Genomic DNA, 12,065 nt, shown 5'->3' with positions numbered 1-12,065 from the left:
AAATGTAAAAATCAAATTTTTTTTCATCATTTTAGGCCAATTTGTATTCTGCTACATATTTTAGGTAAAAAAAAATCCCAATAAGCGTATTTTGATTGGTTTGCGCAAAAGTCATCGCGTCTACAAACTAGGGGAAAGATTTATGTCATTTTTTTAAAATTTTTTTACTAGTAATGACGGCGGTCATTAAAAAAAAAAAAAAAAACAATATTTTTCACTTTCTGCTACATAACATTCTCAAAAAAAAATTAAAAATCAAAAATGTTTAACCTTTTTTCAGGCCAATTTTGTATTCTGCTTCATATTTTTGGTAAAAAAAAAATCGCAATAAGCGTATTTTGATTGGTTTGTGCAAAAGTTATCACGTCTATTAACTACGGGAAAGATTTATGACATTTTTTATTGTTTTTCTTTTTTTTTACTAGTAATGGCGGCGATCTGCGATTTTTAGCGGGACTGCGACATTGCGGCAGACAGATCGGACCCCTAACTGACATTTTTGGGGGGAGCAGTGACATTAATACAGTAATCAGTGCTAAAAATATGCACTGTTACTGTAATAATGACACTGGCAGCGAAGGGGTGATCAAAGGGTTAAGTGTAAGCCTAAGGGGGTGTTTTCTATCTGTATGAGGGAGGTACTTCTGGAATGAACACAGAGACCTGTGATCCTAAATAGGAGGAACACAGGCTCTCTGTTGTGTTCATTCCAGAGAGAACGACCGTCGTTCTCTCTCAGCGGGGAACGACCGTGGGTGCCTGACAGCAATAGCGGTGGCCAGTCCCGCGGATCGGTTCCCCGCTTCCTAATTGGGGTGGGCGCATGCCCCCAGGACCGCTCTCGCGAACCGATGAGCCCATAAGTCGATTCACACAGCTGAGCCAGCCTGCCACAGTATATCTGCAGTAGGTGTTTGGAAAGTGGTTAAGGTGGGTAAGTTTACCATATGTGGAGAATAACCAGAGGAGCCAGATAAGAAACCAGAGGAAGGCTCTAGGTAAGAAACTTGCTACAGCTTTTCCTCAGTCAGAAGAAGCCTTCATGGCATTCCAGGGACAGCTTCTCTTCGAGACAATCCAGGTCAGCAGCATTAGAGATGCGGCGGAAGTTGAACACTTGTCATTAATAGCGGAAGAAGGCTAGAGTACAGATTGCAAGGTCTTTTTCTCATTCTAATTATTAAGAAGTGTCCTTTTCTCCACTTGTGGCCTCTGCATATCTTCTGAAGGTCTTTGGGGTCATGGTGTTTCTGCCCCAGTAGTGGTGGCAAGCTCTCCTACTCTGCTTATTCATCCAAGCAGTCCTGGGTCTAATCCATTTCACTATCTCTGGCGCCATCTAGTGGCCAGAAAGGGAAATTACATCTTATCTGTGCTCTTACTCTACACTGGTTCTTCAGATAATTATTGGAATTTCATTACAATTATTGGATCTCAGCTTGGCTTTCTGTGACTTCATAGAAATGAATGATTACTTACTATGCTAGTTTTTATAGGTTAATAGATATTTGGGGGGCTTTGTAGGTTCAGTGTAAGAATTTCTTGATCTTCTTTTAGCTTTGTTTCTGAAATGCCACGGATTCTCAAGTTTTTTTATCTCAGTTTTCTTGGTCCTCTAATTTGTATGCCATGTCCCTATGTTCTTTTTGTCGATTTTTCATTTCATTTATGAGCTCTTTTGTTCCTTGTGTATGGATCTCCATTCTTTTTTCTGTTTCTTCTACTCGCCTCAGCATCTGGCCCAGGTCTCGGTGTAGTGTTGCCATTTCAGTTTTCAAAGAGTTCTCGAACTTAGCAAACATATCTGCCATTTCCGTTTTTTGAATTTTAAAGCTTTGCTCTTCCATAAGTTCTATTTCATTATCGCTTTATATCTCCTTTCAATTGACTTGATGCAGTTGAACTGACTGTTGTATTATTTTTTATTATTTTCTGGTGTTTTCTTTTGCACGAGTTCCTGGCTGATTTCCTGCTCCTGACTTCGCATGGATCTCTCCTTGAGACATATATTTTTTAATTGTTCCTGGACTTATTTTGGGCGAGTTTGTTGCTCCACTTGTTTTTGCCATTTTACCCTTCATTTTTATTATTGATCTTGCTTTCTTTTCCCTTTTTCACCTTTTTTTCTCTTTTTTTTTTTAACCTCTTATCTGGCCACACAGCTCCCTCTCTTCCACTTCATCTTATGTCTTTGCTTCTTATAATATATATGACCTCTTTTGACTTTAAGTTTAGCTTTGCCTCTGCTCTGTGTTCTCTGGGTTCCTCTTTTCCTCCCCATTCCCCACTGCTCCTCCATTCCAAACAGTCGTCCGGCAGTTTAACCACTTAAGCCCCGGAAGATTTTTACCCCCTTCCTGACCAGGGGGTTTTTTGCGATTTTTTACTGCGTGACTTTAACGGACAATTGCGCGGTTGTGCGACGCTGTACCTAAACAAATTTAACGTCCTTTTTTTCTCACAAACAGAGCTTTCTTTTGGTGGTATTTGATCACCTGTGCGATTTTTTGAGCATGCGCTATAAACAAAAAAAGAGCGTCAATTTTGCAAAAATAACAATATTTTTCACATTTTTTTATATGAAATTCCCCCAAGAAAATGTAAAAATCAAACTTTTTTAACATTTTCAGCCAATTTGATTTATGCTACATATGTTTGGTAAAAAAAATCGCAAAAAGCGTATTTTGATTGGTTTGCGCAAAAGTTATCGCGTTTACTAACAAAGGGAAAGATTTTTGTCATTTTTGGTGTTTTAACGAGTAATGGGGGCGATCTGCGATTTTTTTTGCGGGACTGCGACATTGCGGCGGACAGATCAGACCCTTGACTGACATTTTTGACACTTTTGGGGCTACCAGTGACATTACTGCAGTAATCAGTGCTATACATATGCATTGTTACTGTAAAAATGACACTGGCAGGGAAGGGGTTAACTGTATTGGAGAGGGAGGGGCTGTGTGTGTCATAGGGGCGTGTTTCTAACTGTGATTGGATGTGGCTACTAGCGTAAAAACAGAGATCAACGGTCCTACATAGTAGAACCGTCTATTCTCCATTTTTACACAGGGGAGAATGACAGACGGCTTGTCATTCTCCCTTCCCGGCGAATGATCGCGAGTGACCGGCGGACATCGGGTCCGCCGGTCACATGCACTGACTTGTTAGGGAACAAGCCGGGGCAGGCGCGCGCCTCAGCGGGCGCGAGCTCGCCCGCTATTGGCTCACAAGCCAGTGACAGGCTAGTGACGTACCGGTACGTCACTTTGCCTGGCCGGGGCAGACCGCCGCAGTATATGTACTTGGGGGGGATTAATCCCAACCTCAGAGTTACAGCAATTATGAAGCAATGGCAACTATAAACGTGTATGTAAAAAGAGACTGAGGCTGGCCATACACCTGCCGAAAAATAGTTTGAGAATCTGTTATTTGGTAAAATCGTCCGTTTTTCCTCCAGTTAATGGGCACAAATAGAAAATCGTTTTCAACTTTTCAGAGCCGAAAAATCGAAGGAACAGTTTTGAAAATCTGCTGGCCGATCGATAAACGAACGATAAATTGAAAGGTTAATGTGTTTCTCGGCCGACCTGTTTGCACTAATTCATTTATGTCCATGGAACGATTTATCGTTCGAAATTCGGTCATTACATGATGGCATGATCGTCTGCTCTCAGGGCCGATTTTTCGTTTTTCGAAAATGAGTTTGCCGATATTTCGGCAGGTGTATGGCCAGCTTTAGAAGATAGAAAATAACCCACCAGTCCAGTGCTGTATAGTGATATATCTGGCTTTTCCTCCTGTCTCTCTTTCTTTATTCAGTTTGGTCTTTATTGTTGCATTCCAAAGGAGATAGCGGGGGGTCTGATATCTGTGTGTGTGTGGCAGGTTAATACATGAAAGATATTCAGGGGCAGTGATGGCGAACCTTGGTACTGCAGAGTGCCTGAGCATCATGGGAAAGGTAGTTTCAAAACATCTGGGGTGCCAAGGTGCAGGCTGGTGGGGGCTTGTTTTGGTCCCTGTGAGCTCTATGAGCTCTGTTCCTCATGGGTCTACAGCCACCTTTTTCTTATGTCATGCCCGCTGTTCGTGTCTTCTTTCCGGCCTGCCAAACCCGGTGCACCAGCCGCTCGCAGCCGAGCCTCCATGAGTGCAGCCAAACCCGACCACCTGTCCCTCCTCAGACTGCTCTCGGTTATGGTTGGGAGATAGGGCTGCTCTTGGCCATGCTGTCACACCATGCCAGCCTACGCCAGGATCTCTTCTCCCCTGACTAGCAGCATGGGTTCTCCAGTAAAGGGGGAGGAGCCTGTGCATGGCGCTGTTCAGGAGCTTGGGTTAGGAGCACCAGGAACTTCCCTCTGAACTACGCAAAGGGACAGGGATGCGGTATACCCATTGTACCCCGTAACCCCCCTGTAATCCCCGGTAACCCAGTACCTCAATCCAGGACCCCTGACTTACCATCTGTGAGACCGACGGGGAGCGGATCTCTTTTTTACTCTCCCGCTCTCTACGTTGACCATAGTTACTTCTGACAGTCAAACAGTCAGTGCCGCTCCTGGCACCTGTAAGAATTTTAGCGACTGGCTGTGGAAGTTTAGAGGGAGGGAGGCCCTTCTCATCTCCTCCTCAGCTCCAGTCTCATGACACAGCTGAGGTAAGACTTCCATTCACTCTGAAAGGTCTGGTCTGGTGAGTGGATTTGTTGGAGGGGGGAAAGCCGTACTGGGAAGAGATCTATCCTGGGAGGATCTGTACTGGGAAAAAGATATGTACTGGGAGAGTTTCTGTATAGGGGGGAATCTATAATGGGGGGATATCCACTGAAGGAGAGGATCTGTATTAGGGGGAGCTGTACTGAGGGTGGAGATCTGTACTTTGGGTGGAGATCTGTACTGGGGGAAAGTTCTGTACTGAGGGGTAAAACAATACCGGAGGGGGGGGTTCGGTACTGAGGAGGTGGGAGTCTGTACTGGGTGGTAGCTGTATTGGGGGGAAAATCTGTACTGAGGGAGATCTGAACTAGGGGGAAGAATCTGTACTTGGGGAAGCTGTACTGAAGGGAAGATCAGTTCCCGTTATTTCACGGGTTCCTCTATGTTACAGTGCAGTTACTCCAGAGCTGAATAAATGAGAAAAAGCTTCACTTTGCAAAGAATAGCCAATCACATGCAAGGATAGAAAAAAAAAAAACAGAATTGTTGCTTGTAAGGAGGAGAAGGTGGGTGTTTGTCACGTCCTCCATGTTTCCCTCATCGTTGGGCACCAAGCAAAGATTACATGAGAAAATATACATGGATGTGTCAACTCTTAACTGACATCTTAGTCCAGGAAGTAGATGGTGACCCTGGATGATGGGTGAACAAAGATGGCTCTTTTCTTCTGGAGAGAAAAGCAGATGAAGGCACTGTCACACTGATGACCAATGTAAGGAGCATTCTTTCCACTGATCACCAATGTAAGGAACATTCTTCCCACTGACCACCAATATAAGGAGCATTCTTCCTACTGACCAACAATGAAAGGAGCGTTCTTATCACTGATCACCAATGTAAGGAACATTCTTCCCACTGACCACCAATATAAGGGACATTCTTCCCACTGACCACCAATATAAGGAGCATTCTTTCCACTGATCACCAATGAGGGGAACATTCTTCCCACTGATCACCAATGTAAGGGGCATTCTTCCCACTGACCACCAATGTAAGGAACATTCTTCCCACTTATCACCAATGTAAGTATCATTCTTTCTACTGACCAACAATGAAAGGAGCGTTCTTCCCACTGACCCCCAATGTAAGGAGCATTCTTCCCACTGACCACCAATATAAGGAACATTCTTCCCACTGACCACCAATATAAGGAACATTCTTCCCACTGATCACCAATATAAGGAGCATTCTTCCCACTGACCACCAATGTAAGGAGCATTCTTCCCACTGACCACCAATATAAGGAGCATTCTTCCCACTGACCACCAATATAAGGAACATTCTTCCCACTGACCACCAATATAAGGAACATTCTTCCCACTGATCACCAATATAAGGAGCATTCTTCCCACTGTCCAATAAAAGGAGCATTCTTCCAACTTACCACCAATGTAAGGAGCATTCTTCCCACTGATCACCAATGTAAGGAACATTCTTCCCATTTGCCACCAATGTAAAGAGCATTCCTCTCATTGATCACCAATGTAGTAAGCTTTCTTCCCACTGACCACCACTGTAATGATCATTCTTCCCACTGACCACCAATTTAAGGATCATTCTTCCCACTGACCACCAATGTAAGGGACATTTTTCCCCAATAACCACTAATGTAAGTAGCATTTGTCCCACTGACCACCAATGTAGGGAGTATTCTTCCCACTGACCATCGGTGTAAGTGACATTGTTCCCGCCGGCCATCAATGTAAGGCCCATTCTTCCCACTGACCAAGAATGCAAGGAGCATTCTTCCCACTGACCACCAATGTAAGGAACATTCTTCTCACTTATCACCATATTATTTGTACCACAAGCTTTAGATATAGCCACAGCACAGCACAGCACATATCTAAGCACAGGAGCTAAGTGGTCATCACTTCCACCTGGCAGCACTAGGGTTGTTGGTTTGAATCCTAACCATGGCACTACCTACATGGAGTGTGCATGTTCCCCCTGGAGTTTGCATGTTCCCCCTGGAGTTTGCATGTTCCCCCTGTGCTTGTGTGGGTGTCCTTTGGATACTCCGGTTTCCTCTCATACTCCAAAGACATGCTGGTAGGTTTGTTGGCTCCTGTCTAAATTAGCCCTAGTATGTATGAATGTGAGTTAGGGATCTTAGATTGTAGGAGGGCATGGACTTATTCAGTTGATGTGCAATACATATGTAAATTTACAGCACCATATAAGTACCCGTAATAAATAAATACATATTAGCAGGGGAAACTTGAAAGTTATTTCACGGGTTCCTCTATGTTACAGAGGTTGAGAAATTCTGGTTTATGTGATATGTTTGAAGGCAGTTAGAATTAAATCCAGCTATAGATATTATGCTCCATCTTCTGTATAATCTTTTTTTCTCCAGAAAAACACACATTCACGTGATTGGCTCTCCTCCAATGATTTTTATTTTTATTCTTGTGTTTCCAGATGACACACAGTTGCACTCTTCTCGTTTTGCTCTGGCTGTCTCGTGTGTATGGAACACCAAACAACAGCACAACAGGTAAGAGATGAGTCTGGGGTATGACATAAATCAGACGCTACAGGCGAGAGTGGAGAGAGAACAACATATGGCGTGTGTCTGTTGAGGGATGATATGGTCTGGAGGTGCCCACGCAGGGCTCTCTCGCTTCGTAAAGGCAGTCTAAAAACCAGCGTTCTGTTAAAGGGGAGATTAGCTCATGTCACTCTGAATGTGCCGTCATTCCAGATACACACAGATTAATGGACCATTAAAGAGATGGGAAGGCTTATTGAGGGAGAGAAATGGAAAAAGGGAAGATTATGATGGAGATTAAAAATAAAACAAAAAAAAAACGCCCAGAAAGACAGGAAGGAAGAGGGAAGATGGAGTATGAAAAGGGAGTTGGGTGAGGAGAGGAGAAGAGATACAGCCAAAGGAGGTGAGAAGGAGATGGAGATAGCTTAACCACTTTACGACCACTCACATTGCTACTACTGCAGCAATGTGGCTCGATATCGTCCAGCGACGTAGACCTACGTCGCTGGACTCCTCCCCTTGTGGACGGCACGCGCGCGCCGCGGGTGGCTCGCTCCCGCTGTATTCAGTTAAGTGGGAGTCGGGCCAGGGGAGGAGCGGCGGTGATCACCGCCGTTCTTCCCCAATCATCGGGGATCGAGTGTGGAGATCCGCCCGCTTGTGTAAACAAAGCGGGCGGATCTCCTAAGTGACAGCCAGTGTCAGATTGCAGGGTTCAGCATAGCTGATCCTGCGATCTGTCCCTGTGTCACTCAGTCACCTCCCCCCACACACGTTAGTAAGCACCAGGCATACATTAACCCCTCCCTCTCCAATAAAATTAACCCCTTCCCTGCCAGTGTCATTTTTACAGTAACAGTGGATATTTATAGCACTGATTACTGTAGTAATGTCACTGGTACCCCCAAAAATGTCAGTCAAGGGTCCGATCTGTCTGCCGCAATGTCGCAGTCCCGCAAAAAAAAATTGCAGATCGCCGCCATTACTAGTTAAAAAAACAATAAAAATGACATAAATTTCCCTTAGTTAGTAGCTGCGATAACTTTTGCGCAAACCAATCAAAATATGCTTATTGCGATTTTTTTTACCAAAAATATGTAGAAGAAAACAAATTGGCAAAAAAAGTAAAAGAATTTTGATTTTTAGATTTTTTGGGGGGAATTTCATATAAAAAAATGTGAAAAATTTTGTTATTTTTTCAAAATTGTCGCTCTTTGTTTGTATATAGCGCAAAAAGTAAAAATCGCACAGGTGATCAAATACCACCAAAGGAAAGCTCTATTTGTGGGAAAAAAAGGACATCAATATAATTTGGGTATAGTGTCGCAATTGTCCATTAAAGTAACGCATTGCCGAATCGCAAAATATAGCCTGGTCAGGAATGGGGTAAAATCTTCCCGTCTAAAAGCGGTTAAAAATACGCTCATTGAGAATTTTTTTGTCAAAGACATGTAGCTAAATACATTTTGGCCTAAATATATGACAAAAATTTAATATATTGGATATTTTTTAACTGTCAAAGTAGAAAAATATTGTTATTTTTTCAAAATTTACGAATTTTTTTTAATGTCGCAAAAAATAAAAATCGCACAGGTGATCAAATACCACCAAAAGAAAGCTCTGTTTGTGGGAAAAAAAGGACGTAAATTTTGTTTGGGTACGGCGTTGCATGACCACACAATTGTCAGTTAAAGTCGCACAGTGCCGAATCGCAAAAAGTGGCCTGGACGTAAGACAGCAAAATCCTCCGGTGGTAAAGTGGTTAAGCTAGTCATACATCTTCGATGGACAAATCTGCAGTGCCAACAATTTTATTCTGGCAGATGGCAATTGCAACCGTCAAAATACCTAAACAGTACCCACATTTGATTTAATGTAGGCATGTTTGGCTGAGAATTTTCTGCTTGGCAAATTCAACAAAAAATGTTTGAGAAATTGAGTTTTATTAAGCCTGTTGGTGCCAGTAGGACCACACGCAGAATGTATTTTGGCAAATTCAGCAGGAATCAGTAAAAAGTCAATCCATCAATTCTCTACCACAAGAGGTGGTTTCTGCGGGAAGTATGGTGGCTTTCAAAAGACTCTTAGACGTACATCTCAAGAATCAGAACATTCAGGGCTATGTGAGATTACGGCCATACACACCTACACAGGTTGAACTGGATGGACTATTGTCTTTATTCAAGCCAGGGCCGGATTAAGAGCATCATGGGCTTGGTGCTGAGGATTTTGAAGGGCCTTAAGGGCCGTGGCTTGGCATGCACCCAGAGGAGGAAGGGTGCAGCCATGCATGCCTAATTCAACATGGGATGCTTTCTTTGAAGCCCATAAACACATCCATGCATCGGCAACTGTCCCTCCTTGTCCGGCCTTCGTGCTGTGTGGGGAGGTTCTGAGGGAGCTGCCTGGGGAAGCGAGCATAGAAGCCAGACTTCTGTGTTTACAAGTGACAGAAGAGCGGTAACAGTGAATATGGCCAACTCGGGGCCTATATTAAGGTAGGGGCCTGGAGCTGCAGCTCCAATAGCCCCTGTGTTAATCTGGCCCTGATTAAACCTCACCTACTATGTAACTATGTAACACGTGTAGCCAGCTTTAGGTAAAAACAGAACATGGAAAGAGAGTTGGGGGAAGAGAGGGTCAGAGATACAGTCAAGGGAGAGGAAAGTCCAGAGCAAAGAAGATCGAGAGAGCTTAGAAAGACGGAGAGACACAGTGTTAAAAGGGAGTTGGGAAAGACAGGAGAAGGAATACAGCCTGGGTAAAACAAAATCCTAGAGAGAAGGAGATAGAGAGAGAGAGCTTGGGAAGAGGACGAGAGAAAGTTAGTGGAGGACAGGGGCAAAGATACATCCCAGGCATCGGAAAAATTCTAGAGAGAGGGAGATGAAGATTGCGTAGGAAGAGGATAAGACGGACTATCGAAAAGAGAGTCGGGGAAGACAGAGGCAGAGATGCTGCCCAGGTAGAGGAAAGGTTCAGAGAGAGGAAGGAAAACAGAGATTGAGAAGAGGATGAGACAGTGTGGAAAGAGAGTTGGTGGAAGATAGGGGCAAAGATACAGCCAAGGCAGAGGAAAAGCAGAGAGTACAGAAAATAAGTTGAGAGAAGTCAGGCAGAGATACAGCCTAGGTAGAGGGAAAGCACAGAAATGAGAAGGAGACCTCCTAGAAGAAGAGACAGAGTATGGAAAAAGAGTTAGATGAAAAGGGGGACAGAGATACATCCTGGGAAGAGGGACAATTTAGAGAGAAGGATGCAGAGCTTGGAAAGAGGAAGAGACAGAGTATGGAAAGAGAGTTGGTGAATAACAGGGGCAGAGATACAGCCTAGGCAGAGGAATAGTTCAGAAAGAACAAAGTGGAGAGAGCTTGTTAAGAAGGAAGAGAGACAGAGAATAAAAGGGGAGTTTTTGGAAGACAGGGGGAGAGATATAGCCTGGGTAGAGGAAAAGCTCAGAAAGGAGATGGAGATCACTTATTAAGAGACAGAGTAAGGAAAAAGTTTGAGTTACGCGAAGCGTGGGGCAGAGATACAGCCTAGGGAGAGGACCAGTTAAAAGAAAAGGGTGTGGGGAAATCCTCGGAAGAGGAAGAGACAGAGTATGGACAGAGAGCTGGTGGATAACAGGGACATAGATACAACCTATGCTAAGGAATAGTTGAGGAATAGCTCAGGGAGGTGATGGAGATCCCATAGGAAGAAGGAGAGAGTGGGGAAAAAGAGAAAGACAGCTATACAGCCTAGGGAGAGGCTTAGTTTAGAGGGAAAGGGGTTTGGGAAATCAAGAGACAGTGTGTGGAAAGAATGTTGGTGGACACCAGGGGGCAGAGATAGATGGAGATTGCTTGGGAAGAGGGAGAGAGAGAAAAAGAGGGCAGAGATGTAATCTGGGGAGAGGAATAGTTTAGAATGACTGATATGGAAAGAGCTTAGGAAGCGAAAGAGGCAGAGAATGGAAGGAAGATGGGCAGAGATACAGCATGGGAGAAAAATAGATAGGGGAAAGATCTAGAGAACCTGGAAAGAGGGAGAAATAGACTGTGGAGAGAGAGAGAGAGAACTTGGGGAGGTAGAAGGTAGCTGTTAAAAGGGAGGACGAAGGAGAGCATGGGGACAAGGGACAAAGAGAAGGCCTGTCTAGATAGGAAAAAAGAACCCAGGGATGGAAAGAGTGAAAAACATTGAGGAGAGATTATTAGAAAGAGGAGTAGGGCTTGTAAAAGAGGCAGAGATAATGGGGGGAGAGGAGAGAGAGCAAAGGGGTTTGTAACAAAGGTGAGAGGGCTTGGGGGGAAGGAAAAGGCAAAGACAAGGAGAAACAATGATACAGGAGGCAAAAGAGGACTAATGGGGGAAGCAGAGAGAAAATAGGCAACAGCAGGGCAGAGACAGACTCTTTACAAGCAGTATTTATATTTATAACAATATCAGCAATCAAGTTGTATTTAGCCTTTGTCCTTAGGTGTATGAAGTGGAGACAGGTATGTATACTCTGTGCTTTCATTGTCCGCTTTCTCTCCATTTTAGGATGCCGGATCATACACCCTCCTAGAGATGGGGGGATTCGTTACAGGGGTCTCACCCTTTCTCAGGTAAAGGCCGTTGAGATGCTTCCGGTGGATTATGAAATTGAATTTGTTTGCCGAGGAGAAAGGGAGATTTCTGGTCCAAAAGTACGCAAGTGCCAGCTGGATGGGACCTGGACAGATATGGACAAACCAAGCCGCTGTCGTAAGTTTATCTTATATTTGTCTACTTACCTAAGGAGAGGCATCTGTTTCATGGCTATCTGCCTGTCTTTGAAGGTGAAAATTTACCTTGAAGCTTGGCACATGGATAAATTCTACTTG

The 12,065-nt window shown here is 44.0% G+C and overlaps 1 protein-coding gene across 1 annotated transcript in view; it reads left to right on the top strand.

The window, feature by feature from the left end:
• GABBR1 (gamma-aminobutyric acid type B receptor subunit 1) overlaps window positions 1-12,065 on the top strand; it is a 330,834-nt gene that overhangs the window by 43,382 nt on the left and 275,387 nt on the right. The window contains exons 3-4 of the mRNA XM_082263684.1: window positions 7,140-7,215; window positions 11,743-11,946. Coding sequence (XP_082119810.1) covers window positions 7,140-7,215; window positions 11,743-11,946 — 280 coding nt within the window. The remainder of the gene's footprint in view (window positions 1-7,139; window positions 7,216-11,742; window positions 11,947-12,065) is intronic.

This window comes from Pelophylax lessonae (genome assembly GCF_965119305.1).
Source record: "Pelophylax lessonae genome assembly, chromosome: 7".
NCBI classification, from domain to species: domain Eukaryota; kingdom Metazoa; phylum Chordata; class Amphibia; order Anura; family Ranidae; genus Pelophylax; species Pelophylax lessonae.
This window is presented reverse-complemented; position numbering and strand designations above follow the sequence as displayed.